The sequence below is a fragment of the Columba livia genome, chromosome Z (genome assembly GCF_036013475.1).
Source record: "Columba livia isolate bColLiv1 breed racing homer chromosome Z, bColLiv1.pat.W.v2, whole genome shotgun sequence".
Classification (NCBI taxonomy): Eukaryota; Metazoa; Chordata; class Aves; order Columbiformes; family Columbidae; genus Columba; species Columba livia.
In genome coordinates, this window is record NC_088642.1 from 54,240,962 (window position 1) to 54,255,408 (window position 14,447).

Sequence of the window (14,447 nt, forward strand, 5' to 3'; positions counted from 1 at the left end):
CTGTAGCTCAAGGTTGGAGAGGACTGGCAGCATCAAGGAATGTCCTAAGATCTGCAGAAGCTGCTGAGTCTGATTGATAGTACCCTCTAGACAGCTGAATTTATCTGGCTAAAGCAATGCTTAAATAATTTATTTTTGCAGGGGGGGGGTGAAGCTGCTGAATGGCACTGCTGTAACCAGCTGAGTGCCTGGGGAAGGGGCTGCGAGTGAGTCTTTGGTCTGTGAGTTGGTCCATTTCTGGGAGATTGCTCCCCCGTGGGAGAAAGCAAAAAACAAAGCAATGGCCTCGCGGCCACATATCTCTCCTTGCTGTTGGAAGCAGTACTGCTCTGTGGTAGAAAGCAGAGGGCAGGTAGAAGGAGCCTTTTGTTTTCTTCTCCCAGTTCTGAAGGAGAGAGTTGCTCCTGCCTCAGTGCTTCATCTAGGATTCTTCACGGTTTACAAAAGGAAAAGGAAAGTAATGCTCTCCACTGTGGTGAATGTGGTATTTTGTCTACAGTGACAGTCAGTTTTTCTTGTGTAAACCTGTATTTAATGAGAGGGGCTGTGCTCAAGCAAACTCACATTGCTATAATTTATTTCATGTCACTGAGCGTCGTAAGAGCTGTACGTTTGAAATGAAGTGCTCTCCATGCTATCTCTTAGTAGGTGTTTATTACTCCTGCCGTCATTATTTCATTATTATTGAAAAAATCTCTCGTCTTACATGTAGTTTTTCCTGTGGTTGCACTTTACCTCTTTTTCTTGCCATTTAAAATAGGAAAAGAGGGATCCAGAATAGTTGCACAACTGGTTTCACACTGGTACATTAAATCTGTTACAAAAAGATGCCACATCATTTCCTAATATTTTAAATTGTATTTCAGATACCTCTTATATCTACAATTAAAAAGAGATATTTTCCATGGCCGTTTGCTGTGTTCTTTTTCTGATGCTGCCTACTTGGGTGCCTGTATTGTCCAAGGTAAGTACAAGCAGCAGGCATTTTTGAATACTTAACTCATAGGTGTGTTCAGTATAAAAAGAAACTCAAAATTGTTGTTGGAATATAGCTATCAATAATGTATATTTTTTTAGTTGTAATGTTTTCCTCCATTGACACGTGCTGTAAAGTATTTTCATAATTTAGCCATTTAGCCAACTAAAACCAAACTGCAACTTAAAAAAATTTAAAACCAATGGGTTGTCTTAGCATTAAACTAAAAAAGTATGACATCAATGTTAGATTCCAGTTATAAACAAAGCAAAATTCTGTTCTGAGTCCTGAAAGTACATGCAGCCTATTCCATTTGAAGTAATCAGGAAAAACCATCCTTCAGTGACTGTTCTCATTTAAACGTTCCTGCTCTGGCAGGGAGGTTGGACTAGCTGATCTTTTGAGGTCCCCTCCCATCCCTAACATTCTGTGATTCTGTGATTCTTGTGGTAGAGAAGACCTGTGTGGTGATGGAATCTCTGGCAAAAATAGTACATAATTCAAGGAGAAAGGCTTTTATTTTTACTTTTCAATCCCCCGCCCCTCTCTCCTTAACATTTCCTTTGTGCCAAATTCAGGTATATGTCTTGAATTGCACACAGAGAAATATTAAGAGTTAGCTAGGTATCTGATTAGGAATGTCATACGTGTGGAAGTCTCCTTTGTTCTGCATTAATGTGAATGAAGCTCTTACTGCACTATAAGCTCTTATACTGCATAAGGCATAGGCCTTACTAAAAGATGCTTATTTAGAAAAATGAAAACACCAAATGCCATGTTTGGGTACCTAAGTGACACATTTTTTAGAAGGGGAATCAAACACTGTGGGCCACCTTAAACAATGTTGCAGCCTGTGTTTGTCTGGTAGAACGTAATTAATCCAGTCCGTATCAGTAAGGAGAAATTGCTGTTAAAAAAAAAGGAGAATCTGGAATGCATTGCTTTAGTTCTGTCTGGCACCAGAATGACAGGTACTGAAAGGGAGAACGTTACCTATGCCTCTGTTTTACAGAGCATGTTTCTGCCACAGAAAATAGTTTAGGATTGCTAATTATGACTGCAGATAATAAAGAGTGAACTTCACTTGAAACTCATTGATTGAAGAGGTGGCAGCTTTAAGGATTTTGTTTTTTCAGTTAACTGTCAATTATTCGATGTATCAGTTCTTGACAGATGCTGGATTCTTACTGGTCATGGAGTATCTTGAATTACAGTGTATTTACTGACTTTTTTCCTTATTAACTAATGTTGCAATTGAATTTTCCTATTTTGTATCTGTTTAGCTGAGCTTGGTGATTACGATCCTGATGAACACCCAGAGAATTACATCAGCGACTTTAGTATTTTTCCCAAGCAGTCACAAAAGCTTGAGAAGAAAATGGCTGAAATGCATAAAAATGAATTCAGGTAATTTAGAATGCTCTTTGGTAAAGAGGCAGCAAATAAATACTTTTATCTTTTTCCAAATAGTGTTAGTTATGTTAATTTAGGAGGGCTTGTTCTTTGGATTGCAATAAATGCTCTACCAATAGACTGTCTAGTATGCTGTGTTTGAAAATGTGGTTTCAGTTCAGTGGGTTTTCTTTTCCTGTTAACCCTTGTTAACAGCCGAATCCCGCATGTGTGCTTATAATTTAGGCTGCATTTACTTGAACTGTATGTCTGGTTAGTGGGAAAAGCTCACATCATGAGTGCTGTTCCAGCTGATTAGTGGAATAACACCTTTCATTTAGGGATCGCAATTATGTCTTTTGTTGTGAAATTTCTGTAGGTAGTGCAATTATAAAATTCTTGATAGATACTGACCTGAGTGAAACCGTAAGTTATTTTATCAGTAGGTTGTTAACATAGTGGTGAATAGCCCAGAGATGTATTTAAATAATTTATTTGGAAGACTAAGGAGGCAAGATTCAGAACTCTGCATGCTCTTTTTTCTGTTCTAAACTTTTAATAGTGTGACAAATGGGAATGGAGAAAGATAGATAGTCAATCTTGGTTTCAAAGTTGAATGTCCGCGAGTATGGTTTCAGGAGAGAAGTAGCAGTGTGTTGTGCAACTCCACCCTCTTCAGGATTGTCAGTGAATGACATGCACAGTAATTGTGATGGTAGCTTGGATGATACCCTAGTCATTTCACTAGTTGAGTATAGCTCTTAGAAAACTTAGGGAGGAATAGGATACAAAGAAAATCAAATTAAAGCCCATGATTTATTACATAAGGTAGAAGAACAATTTTTATTCAAAGATTACAAGGCTCTTCACACTTGCTAAAAACCCCTATGTTTTATTTTCATATTGTGATATATGTAAATGTTTTTCTTGGGTATGTGAATAATATTTATACAAAAATTAGATTGTGAGACACAAAATTCCAGGTGTGTGTGGGGGGGTGGTGGTGGTGTTGGAAGTAAAAAAACAGCAAAACCCCTTTTCAGAAGAGTTAAAGCTGGAAACACTATTTTTTTTGTGTGTGTGGTGTTTGTTTTGTTTTGTTTTGTTTTCAAAAGTCTATCAAATGCTGTTCAACTGAAGTGCAACATTAACGACAGTAGCCTTGCCAGTATTAATATGTCTTCTCTTTTTTCTTTTCTGAAACCTGTATAATGTCTTTCTATTTCATTCAGTGAAACAATGTTTTAAATTGCACAGCTACTTCTAATGTTTTAGAGCAGTTCAGGCTACACTTTACATAGGCACATAGAAACAGCTTTCTGAAAAATAAAACAGAACTTCTCTTTCACTCTTGTTCCATACAGTGGCTGCAGATTTCCAAAAGGTAAATTCAACCTTTAAAAACCAAGATCCTTCATCAGTAAAGCCAAGGTGCAATTGCAAATATTTCGGTCAATTCAGTTTTTCAAGAACAGGATAGTAATTTATTTAAAGTTAGGAGAAGGGAAGGAAGGGTCATTAACCAAAGCTGGTGTTTTTTTGTATTTCTTACGTCTGGGAGAGATTTTATTTTTCTGTGTTGCTTTTTTCCCTCGTGCATCGTTCTGCCCTTCCATTGTGAACATAATCTGCTAATTCCTTTATTACAAATAAACTGGCATAAATTTTAGCTCATTTTTTAAACCCCCTTTCCTGTTAGTGTAATGTTCCCGATCCAGTGACAAGTAAATGTTACAAGCCCTCACATAGGTTCCTCTGGGATTCTCCTAGTGATGAATTCTTCCCATCAATGGCTGCTCAGCATGTAAGGATGTCCCCTGAATTTCTTCAGTAGTCTTGGTGAGAGACACTGTTCATTATTGCCTTTTGGAAATCAGATGGTATCAACTTGACTTCATTTATCTGTGGATCTGCTGATTCCTGCAAAGAATTCTAGGATGTGTTTGAGATGTAACTATAATTTATAGCAGAACTCTCATATATCCCACTTATGTATCCCAGTTATGTATGTGTTGCTTAATTCTCTTTCTATTCTAGATTTTACCAATTTTTTTGTTATGAATGTTAGGCTCAGTGGCTCTTAGCTCTTTGCAGCCCTCAGGAACTGTTTCATTTCTTTTCTGTTTTATTTTGCTTATGTTAGCATCTGGTGTGCCTTATCTATTTGTCTGGTTAAAAAGACAGTCTCAGAGCTGTCTGTATAGCTGCCATCTGGTGATTTTCCATTGTAGCTCTGCCTCTCAAAACTGATCATCCTATTACATTTCTTACATCAGACGTTCACTAGTCACACAGAATTTTTACCTTCTTCTGGATATTTAATTCCATGGCTCTCTATTCTTGGAGTACAAATTAATAAAACATATCTGTCATATAATGAACTATATATAGAGAGGTCCAGTGCTAGGTGATCACATTTCTGTATCTAGCTGGAAAAAAGATGATTGAAAAAAACACTGAGCTTACAGGCTTCTGTCTGGTATTGATCAGCACATCTGTTTCACTGCATTCAGCAAGTTGAATTTTCTGACAAGAATTAATATTCTGCTGCTGAATGATTTTTTTTTTTAAATGCTGTGAAAGGTTCTCCTGGCCTTTTTTTAACAAGATACTTAAGTGACATGTTGGCTGAGAGCTAATATATGAGGAAAGCAGAAGAGACTAAGAGCTATTTTAATCCAGCTGCCATTGTGCTAACTTCAGAAGAGTTACTTCTGAGTGTCAGCACTGCAGCTGAGTCTGGTTATTTGTTTTCTTTGCACATGTAAATAAACAAAGTTCATGGCATCTCTGTCCTGCAGCAGACTCCCATATAGCCAAAACTCCATGGCTTGGAAGGGGACGGTTCTCCACTGAATCCTGTCTCAGCATCCTGAAGGCCTGTTTACTGGGCACATCTTTTCTTCTGTCCTACAGCATAATGAAAGAACTTGCCTTTTGAAAGATGCATGAAGACAGTGAGGGGGAATGTTTGGGAAGCAGCAATAGGGCACTGTGACAGCTGCCAGTGACTGACTCCTCTTGTGTCATTTAGAAGCCTTGTTCTTATTCATTAAAACAGATGTAAAACATAGTGCCCCTAATTCTTATGCTGTGTGGCTTTGAGAACATCACTGGATTTTAGTAAAATGCGACCTTTTATGTGACTTTCCACTGCAACTAATTCCAAAAACGTGAATGTGACAGACAGAAATGCATGTCAGCTTTATTGAGCTGTCATTAATTGCCTTGTGAATTTTAATTAACTGTTTTTCCCTCACTGAGAAAGCAAGAAGTGCAGGAATAATTTCATTGAACCTTAAGAGTCATGGAGTAAACACTTGCCTCGATTTCATCACAATACATATTCTCATTTTCCTGTCATTCCAAGTAAGTTCACTTTTGAAAGACTGCTGAGAAGCAGAGAGATAATGCTCTTATGACTTAAGGTCTTATAATATGGGGATGCACTAGGAACTGATGAGACTTGGAGGGTCATTCTTAAAATAACTCAAAATTGATGTGAATGTTATGGTTTTGGGTATGGTTGCAACAGAGCATAGCTACTGAAGGAATAGCTGCTTGCATTTCTGTTTCCCTGCCACTCTTAACAGACTGGAAAATATTTGGGCCATAAAAATCTAGATATTCTGTGACTGTATTCTAGTATACCTTCTTCTTAAGTGAAGTGAATGCCAAGGTAAATTTCACAGAATCACAGAATGTTTGGTGTTGGAAGGGAACTCTGGAGACCATCTAGTCCAACCCACCTGCTAAAGCAAGTACACCTAGAGTAGATTGCACAGGAATGTGTCCAGGTGGGTCTTGAATGTCTTCAGATGGGGAGACTCCACAGCCTCTCTGGGAAGCCTGTGCAGGCCTCTGTCACCCTCAAAGTAAAGAATTTTTTACTCATATTCAGATAGAACTTCCTTTGCTTGACTCTGTGCCCATTGCCCCTCATGCTATTGATGGGCACCGCTGAAAGGAGTCTGGTCCATCCTCTTGACACCCAGCCTTGAGATATTTATAAATATTGATGAGATCTCCTCTCAGCCTTCTCTTTTCCAGGCTGAACAGACCCAGCTTTCAGTCTCTCCTGGTGCTTCAGGCACATCGCTTTGTCCCTTTTAGTTAGATGTGAGTGAGTGTTTGTAAGGTTGCATTGTAAATCACATCAGTGAAATTACAAAAGTTAAAAAAAAAAAAATTCTTTTACTTGATTTCCATGCAAAAGTATGTGGAACCACATGTTCAGTTCTCACCTATTTTGGCAGTACTAAAGATATTTAATACAATGCACTGTGGTCAGTGAATAAAGCCATAGTTGATTTTTATTGCTGGTGACCAGAAATTCCCAGCTTTACAGAAATACGGTGAAGAATTCTGTATATCATAGAATTCTGTATAGATCTGGGGAAAACAAAAATAAAACTAACCCATCAAATGAGGTTAAGCAGAGTAATGAAATCTTCTAGGTAGAAGAGAGGAAAGCTGAGTGAAAGATTAATTCTTCAAGCATAACAGCAAGGATTACTAGGATTACTAAATTTTTATGCACAAGATCACTCGGGTGATCTTAATAATATCTTTGGGATTTTGTTATGTTTGTTGTGTTGGTTAATTTGTATTTTTAAACAACAGCAACAACCAAACAAAAACCCCCATAAACCCAGAAAACAACAACAACACAAACAAACAAATAAACAAACAAACACATCAGGAGTTTGCTTTTTTCAGATGTTCCCTAAACAGCTGTATTTTTTCCATTACAGAATTGGTACTATTTGTTTGTTTGTTTGTTTGTTTGTATGGGAGACCTGCATTAATAGCTGGCCTAGTTTTGCTTCTGGCTCTTGCTTTTGGATTTTGTGAGCTCCTCTTACAACAGAATGGACTTCTTATGTACATATGCACCTTTGTCAGTACTAGTACCAAACTGATTCTGTGTTGTTACAACTGTGGGATTTGCTTCAGAAGACCAAATAAAACACTATATGGTTTTAGTGCAGTCACACTCTTTTCTCCCTTTTCCAAGACAAAATTTCCTTCTTAGGAATTTATATAAAATCTTGTGTCTTTTAGCAGAACATTTGTTACTCTGATAAAATTCCTTGGCTCTTGAAAGATACCTGCCAGGCAGAGTCCCCTGAGGACAGACACCTGAAAATACAGAGGTTTCCAAGGCAAACAACCGCATAAATCCCTATCGAGGGAATTTATATTTATAGAAAACATGGATTTTTTTTTCCTTTTTTATTCTTTTATGAAAGGACTCAGTGGTTGAAAACAAAGGTGATTTTTTATTTTTTGTATTCCACCTAAAAACCAATTTTACTTATTTCTTATATGAAATATTATGCCACATAATTTGTATGAAAGTGATAAGTAAACAGCCATTCATTTATCTGAAGGCCCTATGCAAACATTAACTTAACCCTGTAAATTACATAGTTACATGATCTGTTCAAATGCCTGTTTCCCAGGCTGACCTCCTATAGATAAATGCAAGTTATTTATTGTTGTTTGTGATGACCATTGTGGATACAGGCTCAAGAAGGTTGAGTGCTGCTGAATTATCTGTTGTCTCCATTGTCTGTATAAGATACTCCACCTTTTTTAATAGTCATATGTGGGAGAACATCTTTTAGGAGAAGAAAAAGTTTTCTCTGAGGGCATGAAATCATTGCCATGTTCTGCTATTAACCACCTCAAAAGCAATTTAAACTTTTAAGCTAAAGGGTAGTATTTTCTTGAAAACCAGAGTAGCAAATTAATGCTTCTCTTTGATCTAAGCTAAATAAGAAGTTGTGTTTAAATTTGATTTGAAAGGCATATAACAGTTTTACCCGTTGCTGCATCATCTACACTGTAACTACTTGGTGGGATTTTAAGAACTTTTAACTTTCCCACATTGTTCCAACTCTTACGGTATTCCCTTTACCGTACCATTGGTTACTGTGGGTGCTGAGGCTCTAGTACTAGCAAGAATACAGGATTTCTTTATCTCTGCTGATCTGGCTCTCCAGCTCTTGTGCAGACATGGAGCTGTCAGTAGAGCCACAGGCAAGCATAACTACAAATTTTAGTATCAGAGTATATTCTGGGAGGCTGTCCTAGAAGTCTTGGCAAGGGTTGCTAGAAAATGCTTCTCTTTGTGGGTGTTGATATAATTTGATCCAAGATTAAAGCAACCTCTTGGATGCTGTTGAGTACATTAAAAAGTGCTAAAACTCAATTCCTGTTTAGCAAGTCCAGGATAAAGTGGATCTTATATTTCATTTAAGAGCTTCTTGCAATTAAAAGTACATACTATCTGCTTTTATGCATTTGATGGTGGCAGCACACTCATCTACACTTTATACTTAGCTTCTTGTACTACCCTGGTCACACTGGTATCTGATGACCTCAAATACATAAAGGGAACTCAATCAGAAGGACATACGGTGTGCTCCAGACCTTGCAAGTCACATTACAGGAGACAGAAGCCACTTAGTTAGGGACTGAGGATCTGTTGAGGTTTCCATGGAGCGGGGGAGGGGAGTTTGGAAAAGAGCAGGGCTTGGGCTGCAGCACGGATAGCTGACTTCCAGGCCTAAGGAGCCAAAGTCTTTGTAGTTCTCAGCTGCACAAAGTGTACCGAGGACTTTGGAGAGCTGAGAAGAATGATGATGTGTAGTGGAAGTTATCTAAATGGTGAGAGCTGCTCAGGGTTCCACCTACGTTACAGGCCTGGGCTGCACTGAATCTCCTCTTCATTCCAACCCATAGTGGCTCATTTGGAGTTTCCCAGTGTAAGCATTTAGATTTATCCATCAGGCTGTACGTTAGCACGAGTCACTTCAACTTCAAAATTATCTAGTACTCTCTAACTTAGGAATCTGGTATTAAAATGCCATTGTGTTTGCTGTAATACGTGAATAATTTGTCACAATTCTGCTGTATCTTCCTGGTGTATTCTTCCACTCCGTAATCCTTATCAGTTTTAATTTGACTGAATTAGAGAGATGGCTTGAATATATATTTATTAGAAAAGTTTGAAATAAAAATTTCTTCTGGTCACCTAGTCCCTTTCCTGAAGTGTGTGTTTGTTTCCTCAAAGATTTGTTCTTCTGAATCATATTTATGTTACAGAAGTGTACTTAAAAGCAATTAAAATTAAGGAACTGTACTTGTAATTCTTGACCAGCTTACTAGAAAATGGTAGAAGTGAGATGCTGTTTTATCAGATTGGTGTTTGCAAGGCACAGAGAGTATTTCCAGAAGCTTTATGGTGAGGAGTGGCTTTATCTCAGCGTGATTTTAATAGAAGATGTAGAAGTAATCTAGAGAAGGGAACTTCACAGACAAAACAGGTGTCTTTCCCCTCCTCTTTTCCCAAAGGTCTATCTGATACAATGAAAACCTGAAGAGTTATATCAATAAATGTGATTTTTCTTTTAATGGTAATTCCGAAAAGTATTCAGTAGAAAGGATAATGTACTTGAATTGAAAAAGATAACTCTTTTTATTGTAGTATTGGTAACTTTATAGCTTTAGGAAAGATTTATTTTTCGTGTTTCTATGTGCATGTGCTTTCTTTTTTTTTTTTCCTCCCTGCACTGCCCTGGGAAGAGTCGTTATAATCACAATCCACAAGTGTGGTTTTCTTTACCAAGCTAGTTGTTACCTGTCTCATGGTGAGGTTTAGATTCAGGTTCTGCATATTTAGCATACTGCTAAATTCAGATGTCTGTGTGATTTTCTACAATGTAGGTACTTCTTCATCAGCTGAACAGACCTCTTCCCTTCTCCACCCTCCCCAGCTCTTCTTTATTTGGGAGAAGGCTTTATGAGCTAGGTGTGTCTGGACTAGAAAGATGAATCTACTGTGATATCAAAACCAGATAGCTCAGTAAATGTCTCTGTATCATGAGAACAGATTTTAAATTTGTAATAGATAATTAAAACTGCATCTGCTCTGCAAATGTATTCTGTTTGTTGAATAGGCTTAATGCTGTCTGCGTCACTGCATCAATTTATGAGGCAAAGTTGAAATACAAATACCTAAACACAGACTTCAGAGATACCATCTCAGTGTGATCTCCGAAGGCCCACAAGTAATTTGAAATGTTATGTAAGTGGCATATGTCATTGCAGTGTGCATGGTATAAATTTAAACCCATAAGCATTTAATAGACTCAGTAAAAGAGTTTGATCTTGTTTTAAAGTGTTTATTCAGGTTTTTCTCAACCTAGGATTCTGTCTGAGAGAAAAACAATTTTGCAATAGAAGTTACAGTTGATATTTCAGTGTTCTGCAGTTTTCCAAGCTTTATATATTCCAGCAACACTTCATCAATTCAGATACTTGCAAAGTGATAAAATCTCTTTTCATATGCAGACCCATTTAAAAGCAATTCTCTCCGGGCAGTTCTCAGGGCAGCAGCAATGCTGCCTGGACAACATGCAAGGCCTGGCCTCGATGTTCTGACAAACTGAGTCACAGCTTACAATGTGATTTTGTGTAGTAGTATCGTCATTTTAATGCTTTTCTTTGAAATTATCACAACCCTCGTGCTATTGTCTCCCTTAAAACTGAAGCACTGAGAGTTGTAGCAGATTTATGTTTCAATACCACATAGTCCTTCTTAGCACCTTCATTGTGACTAAAAATACTAGCAGACAGACTGTATTTTAAAATATTTCTCCTGTCTGACAAAAACTCCTGACCTTAAAGAAAAAGTGAAAACTACTCAAGACCTTTAGCACTATAATGATATAGCAGTTGGAGTCTCAACCACCTGTGAAAAGATTTAAGGAAACAATAGTAAAACCTCAGCCATGTGGTAAGCAGTTCTGGGATCAGTATATGGTGTAGCTAAACATGTTGATTCTTTATGCAGAATTCTGGTGCCTTTTTAGGTTAAAAGGAAACCCAGATAACCTTGTTCTGCCAAGGGAAGTCCTGTACAAGTTCTGATATATGACAAGGAAAATATTTAATAGATGGAGATCCTTCCTGAAACAGTCATTGTGGTCCCTTCTGAGACTGCAGTCAAGTGTATCTACAGTTACACGGCAGAGCAAATGGGTGTTTGATGGAAACTAAGCCTATGCTATTTAAAGCTGTATGACTGGTTATTTTCCATTATTTGCATGGAGGTGAATATGTAATGTTTATAGAGGCCAGATAATTATATGCATACTTATTTATTCTTTCAATTAATTCCATTGAAAAACGCTGCAGGCCATAAATACGCAGAAATTAATTGTACATGGGTCATGCTCAAGTAAAGTATTGCTGTTGTATTCTGCAACAAATAGCTGTGTTTGACACAGAGATGAGCCAAAAGGATGGACAATAATGACACCTTTTATTATTATTAGTATAATTACACCTTTTATTATTATTAGTAGTATGTTAATAGTAGTGTCTCACAACACTTTATAAGTAAGTCAGAAAATGAGAGAAGATAGATGACGTGACCTCACTACGGTCATTCAGAGGGAAGAAACCAAGAAAAGCATTGAAAATGCTTTTTCTTTGCTGTTACTGCTATATAGTCATCTCTGTTTGTTAAAAGAATTAATGCTCAGTCATGTGCTATCTCATCCTTGACTTAGTCACTGAGTTACACTACTTCAGTATGTAACAGATACATACCTCAAAGGGAAGGTATAAATGGGAGAAAATTATAAGAGTGAATTTGTGTGGGCAGCCAGCAAAACAAGTAGATCATTGCTGTGGCACACCCTGGAAGTGTTCTCTGTTCGGCTTCCTGGCCTTTGAAGTGCTTCAGAGTCGGGGGTCCTGTGGAGAATAAAGAGAGCTTGTACATCCTCTAGTGCATAGTTCTCACGAGCTTAAGGGAGAAAACAGTGTCTTGCAGGATTCTTAGTCTTCAAGTCTTTGTTTAATTAAAATTTTATTAGGAACTTTAGATTGATTGATTCCTAGGTTGAATCATTAATTTGTAGCTAGTGACTTTGGAGCTCTAATTTCACAATTTATTATTTGTGTGATATACAGAAGCTTTTCTGTATAATGGTTTCTTTCACTGATACTGTTGGAAACCTTTGGCATGCTGAAGCGGGGTGCTATAGTGGCTGCAACACATGGAAAGGGAATACATCTTCCATTTAATGCTGAATGCATACTAAAAATTTGGGAAGTCATATAAGGTCAAAAGGACTGAATACAATCAGAGAGCAACTTGGCTTTCCTGAGAGAACTGAGTTACAAAGTGGCCAAGATGCATTCTCTAAATCTTCCCTGTTTTACCACTAGAAGAGGCATTAGTTGAAATGCTTGCCCAAGTGAGGAGACTATGCATTTTCGTGTAAGGCTGTTGTGTGTAGAAAGATTAAAGGGTTTTTAACAAAGCCAATCAAAGGCGTATCTCATGTTAAATCAGTGATTGATTAAAAATGTTAACTTTGCTGATAGGATTTGCTATAATTAAATTTTTATATAGTAAGAAAAATCTAATTGGTAAATTACAAATGAAAAACATTATTAAGGCTTGACTATTAATCACTTAATAAGGGATGAATGAGGATTTTTCCACTTGATATTGCCACTGACTCTTCTGCTTTAGGATGTACACAAAGACAGCATAGTTTCAGATGCTATAGGTGAGGAGAGCATGCTAATTCTTTTTTAAATGTGTCTCTTTAATAATAATTTCAATTCAGTAATTTTTCCCCTTTGGAGATGCAAACCCCTCCAAATCACATTGTTCAAAATTATTTGTCACTTTTTGTTCCTTTCAAACCAGAAAACCAAGTGCTTTCCTTTGTACCAGCAAAAGGAGGTAGAAAAAGATGCTTTTTATGATCTTATTTGTCTGTAAGGCCCAATTTCCAATAAGAATCGAACTGTCTATTTGTTTAGCTTTCCACTATGCAGCCTAAGTATTCTAAATAATTCAGGCCAATTTAGTTAATTACTTCTGTCCTGTGCCGTTTAAAGGTGCATGAAATGAACTTGTTACCTTTTTAAGGCTCATTTGTGGTCTTACAGTTGTGATTACAGTTAAAGTTGTGATTTACTAGTATTGGGAAAAACAATTTAGTAGAGACATCAGAAAGCTGATTATGCAAAATAAGCTCTTGTTTTGGTACTTTCATGCTGTCTTCTGCTTAAATACATACCTGTGTAAATGCACATTTGTAATTTTTGTTGTTTCGCTTGATACTTGTTCTTTTTCATTGAAAAGTGGTGAGAAAGAGACCAAAAAATGAAGGAGAAAGATGGGCACTTCTTCTCTAATCTCCTGTGTTTTTTTTCTTTAAAAGCTAAACATCAACAAAAATATGATCTGAAATAACATGCAAATAGTGTTGTATCAAAGAGGACCAAAAGACATATAGAAGAAGCCTAACAAGTATCATGGGATTGACTGAGAGGGTGTGAGCAGTGAAGTACAAATGAGCATGAATTAAAACTCTAGCAGGAGAGGTATTGACACATTGCTGCAAGGCATCAGTGTGGTGGGTTCAAAACAGGATTTGACATCCATAGGCATGCTAGACATTGTCTTAATTGTTAAACTGAACTTTGGACCGGATACTGAATCTCACATGGCAATGCTTGTCAGTTTCTAGCTACTGAGAGTTACAGGGAAATTATTCTACACCAGTACACAGAGCAGTTTTAAAATCCCAGTTCCTGACTGCCATGAGTCACAGTGTGAGACTGGACCCCAAAATGCAGGGGTAAGATAAAGTATGACTACTGCTGTGTTCCTTGAAGATTTGTTTATGGCACATTTTTTGGATAATTTGCATGAATAGCATTTATGAAGCCTGGCTTTCTAAAGGTCCTAAGCACTGCTTATTTTTAAAAAACTGTATTATCTATCAGTTACATCCTCTAGTCATACAAATATATAAATGAAACAATACTTGGAACAGTTCACTGATGAACAGGCATTGTAGCTCTGTGTTAAGAGATTATTGTAATGGCAGGAGTTAGAAGAACAAAAGTCAAATAATAAAACTTACTCTAGAACTCAAGTCTTGCATGCCATGTTTCAAGCTTTAGTGGGTAATCATGGCTGATTATAGACACCCTAAAAATAGGAGCATATAATGGAAATGCTGACAGATTCTGCACT

The 14,447-nt window shown here is 37.2% G+C and overlaps 1 protein-coding gene across 1 annotated transcript in view; it reads left to right on the forward strand.

Moving 5' to 3' along the window:
• The window catches only part of FRMD3 (FERM domain containing 3), a 149,395-nt gene that overhangs the window by 98,643 nt on the left and 36,305 nt on the right, over positions 1 to 14,447 (forward strand). Inside the window, exons 5-6 of the mRNA XM_065045916.1 lie at positions 867 to 964; positions 2,260 to 2,383. Of these exons, the coding sequence (XP_064901988.1) occupies positions 867 to 964; positions 2,260 to 2,383 (222 nt within the window). The remainder of the gene's footprint in view (positions 1 to 866; positions 965 to 2,259; positions 2,384 to 14,447) is intronic.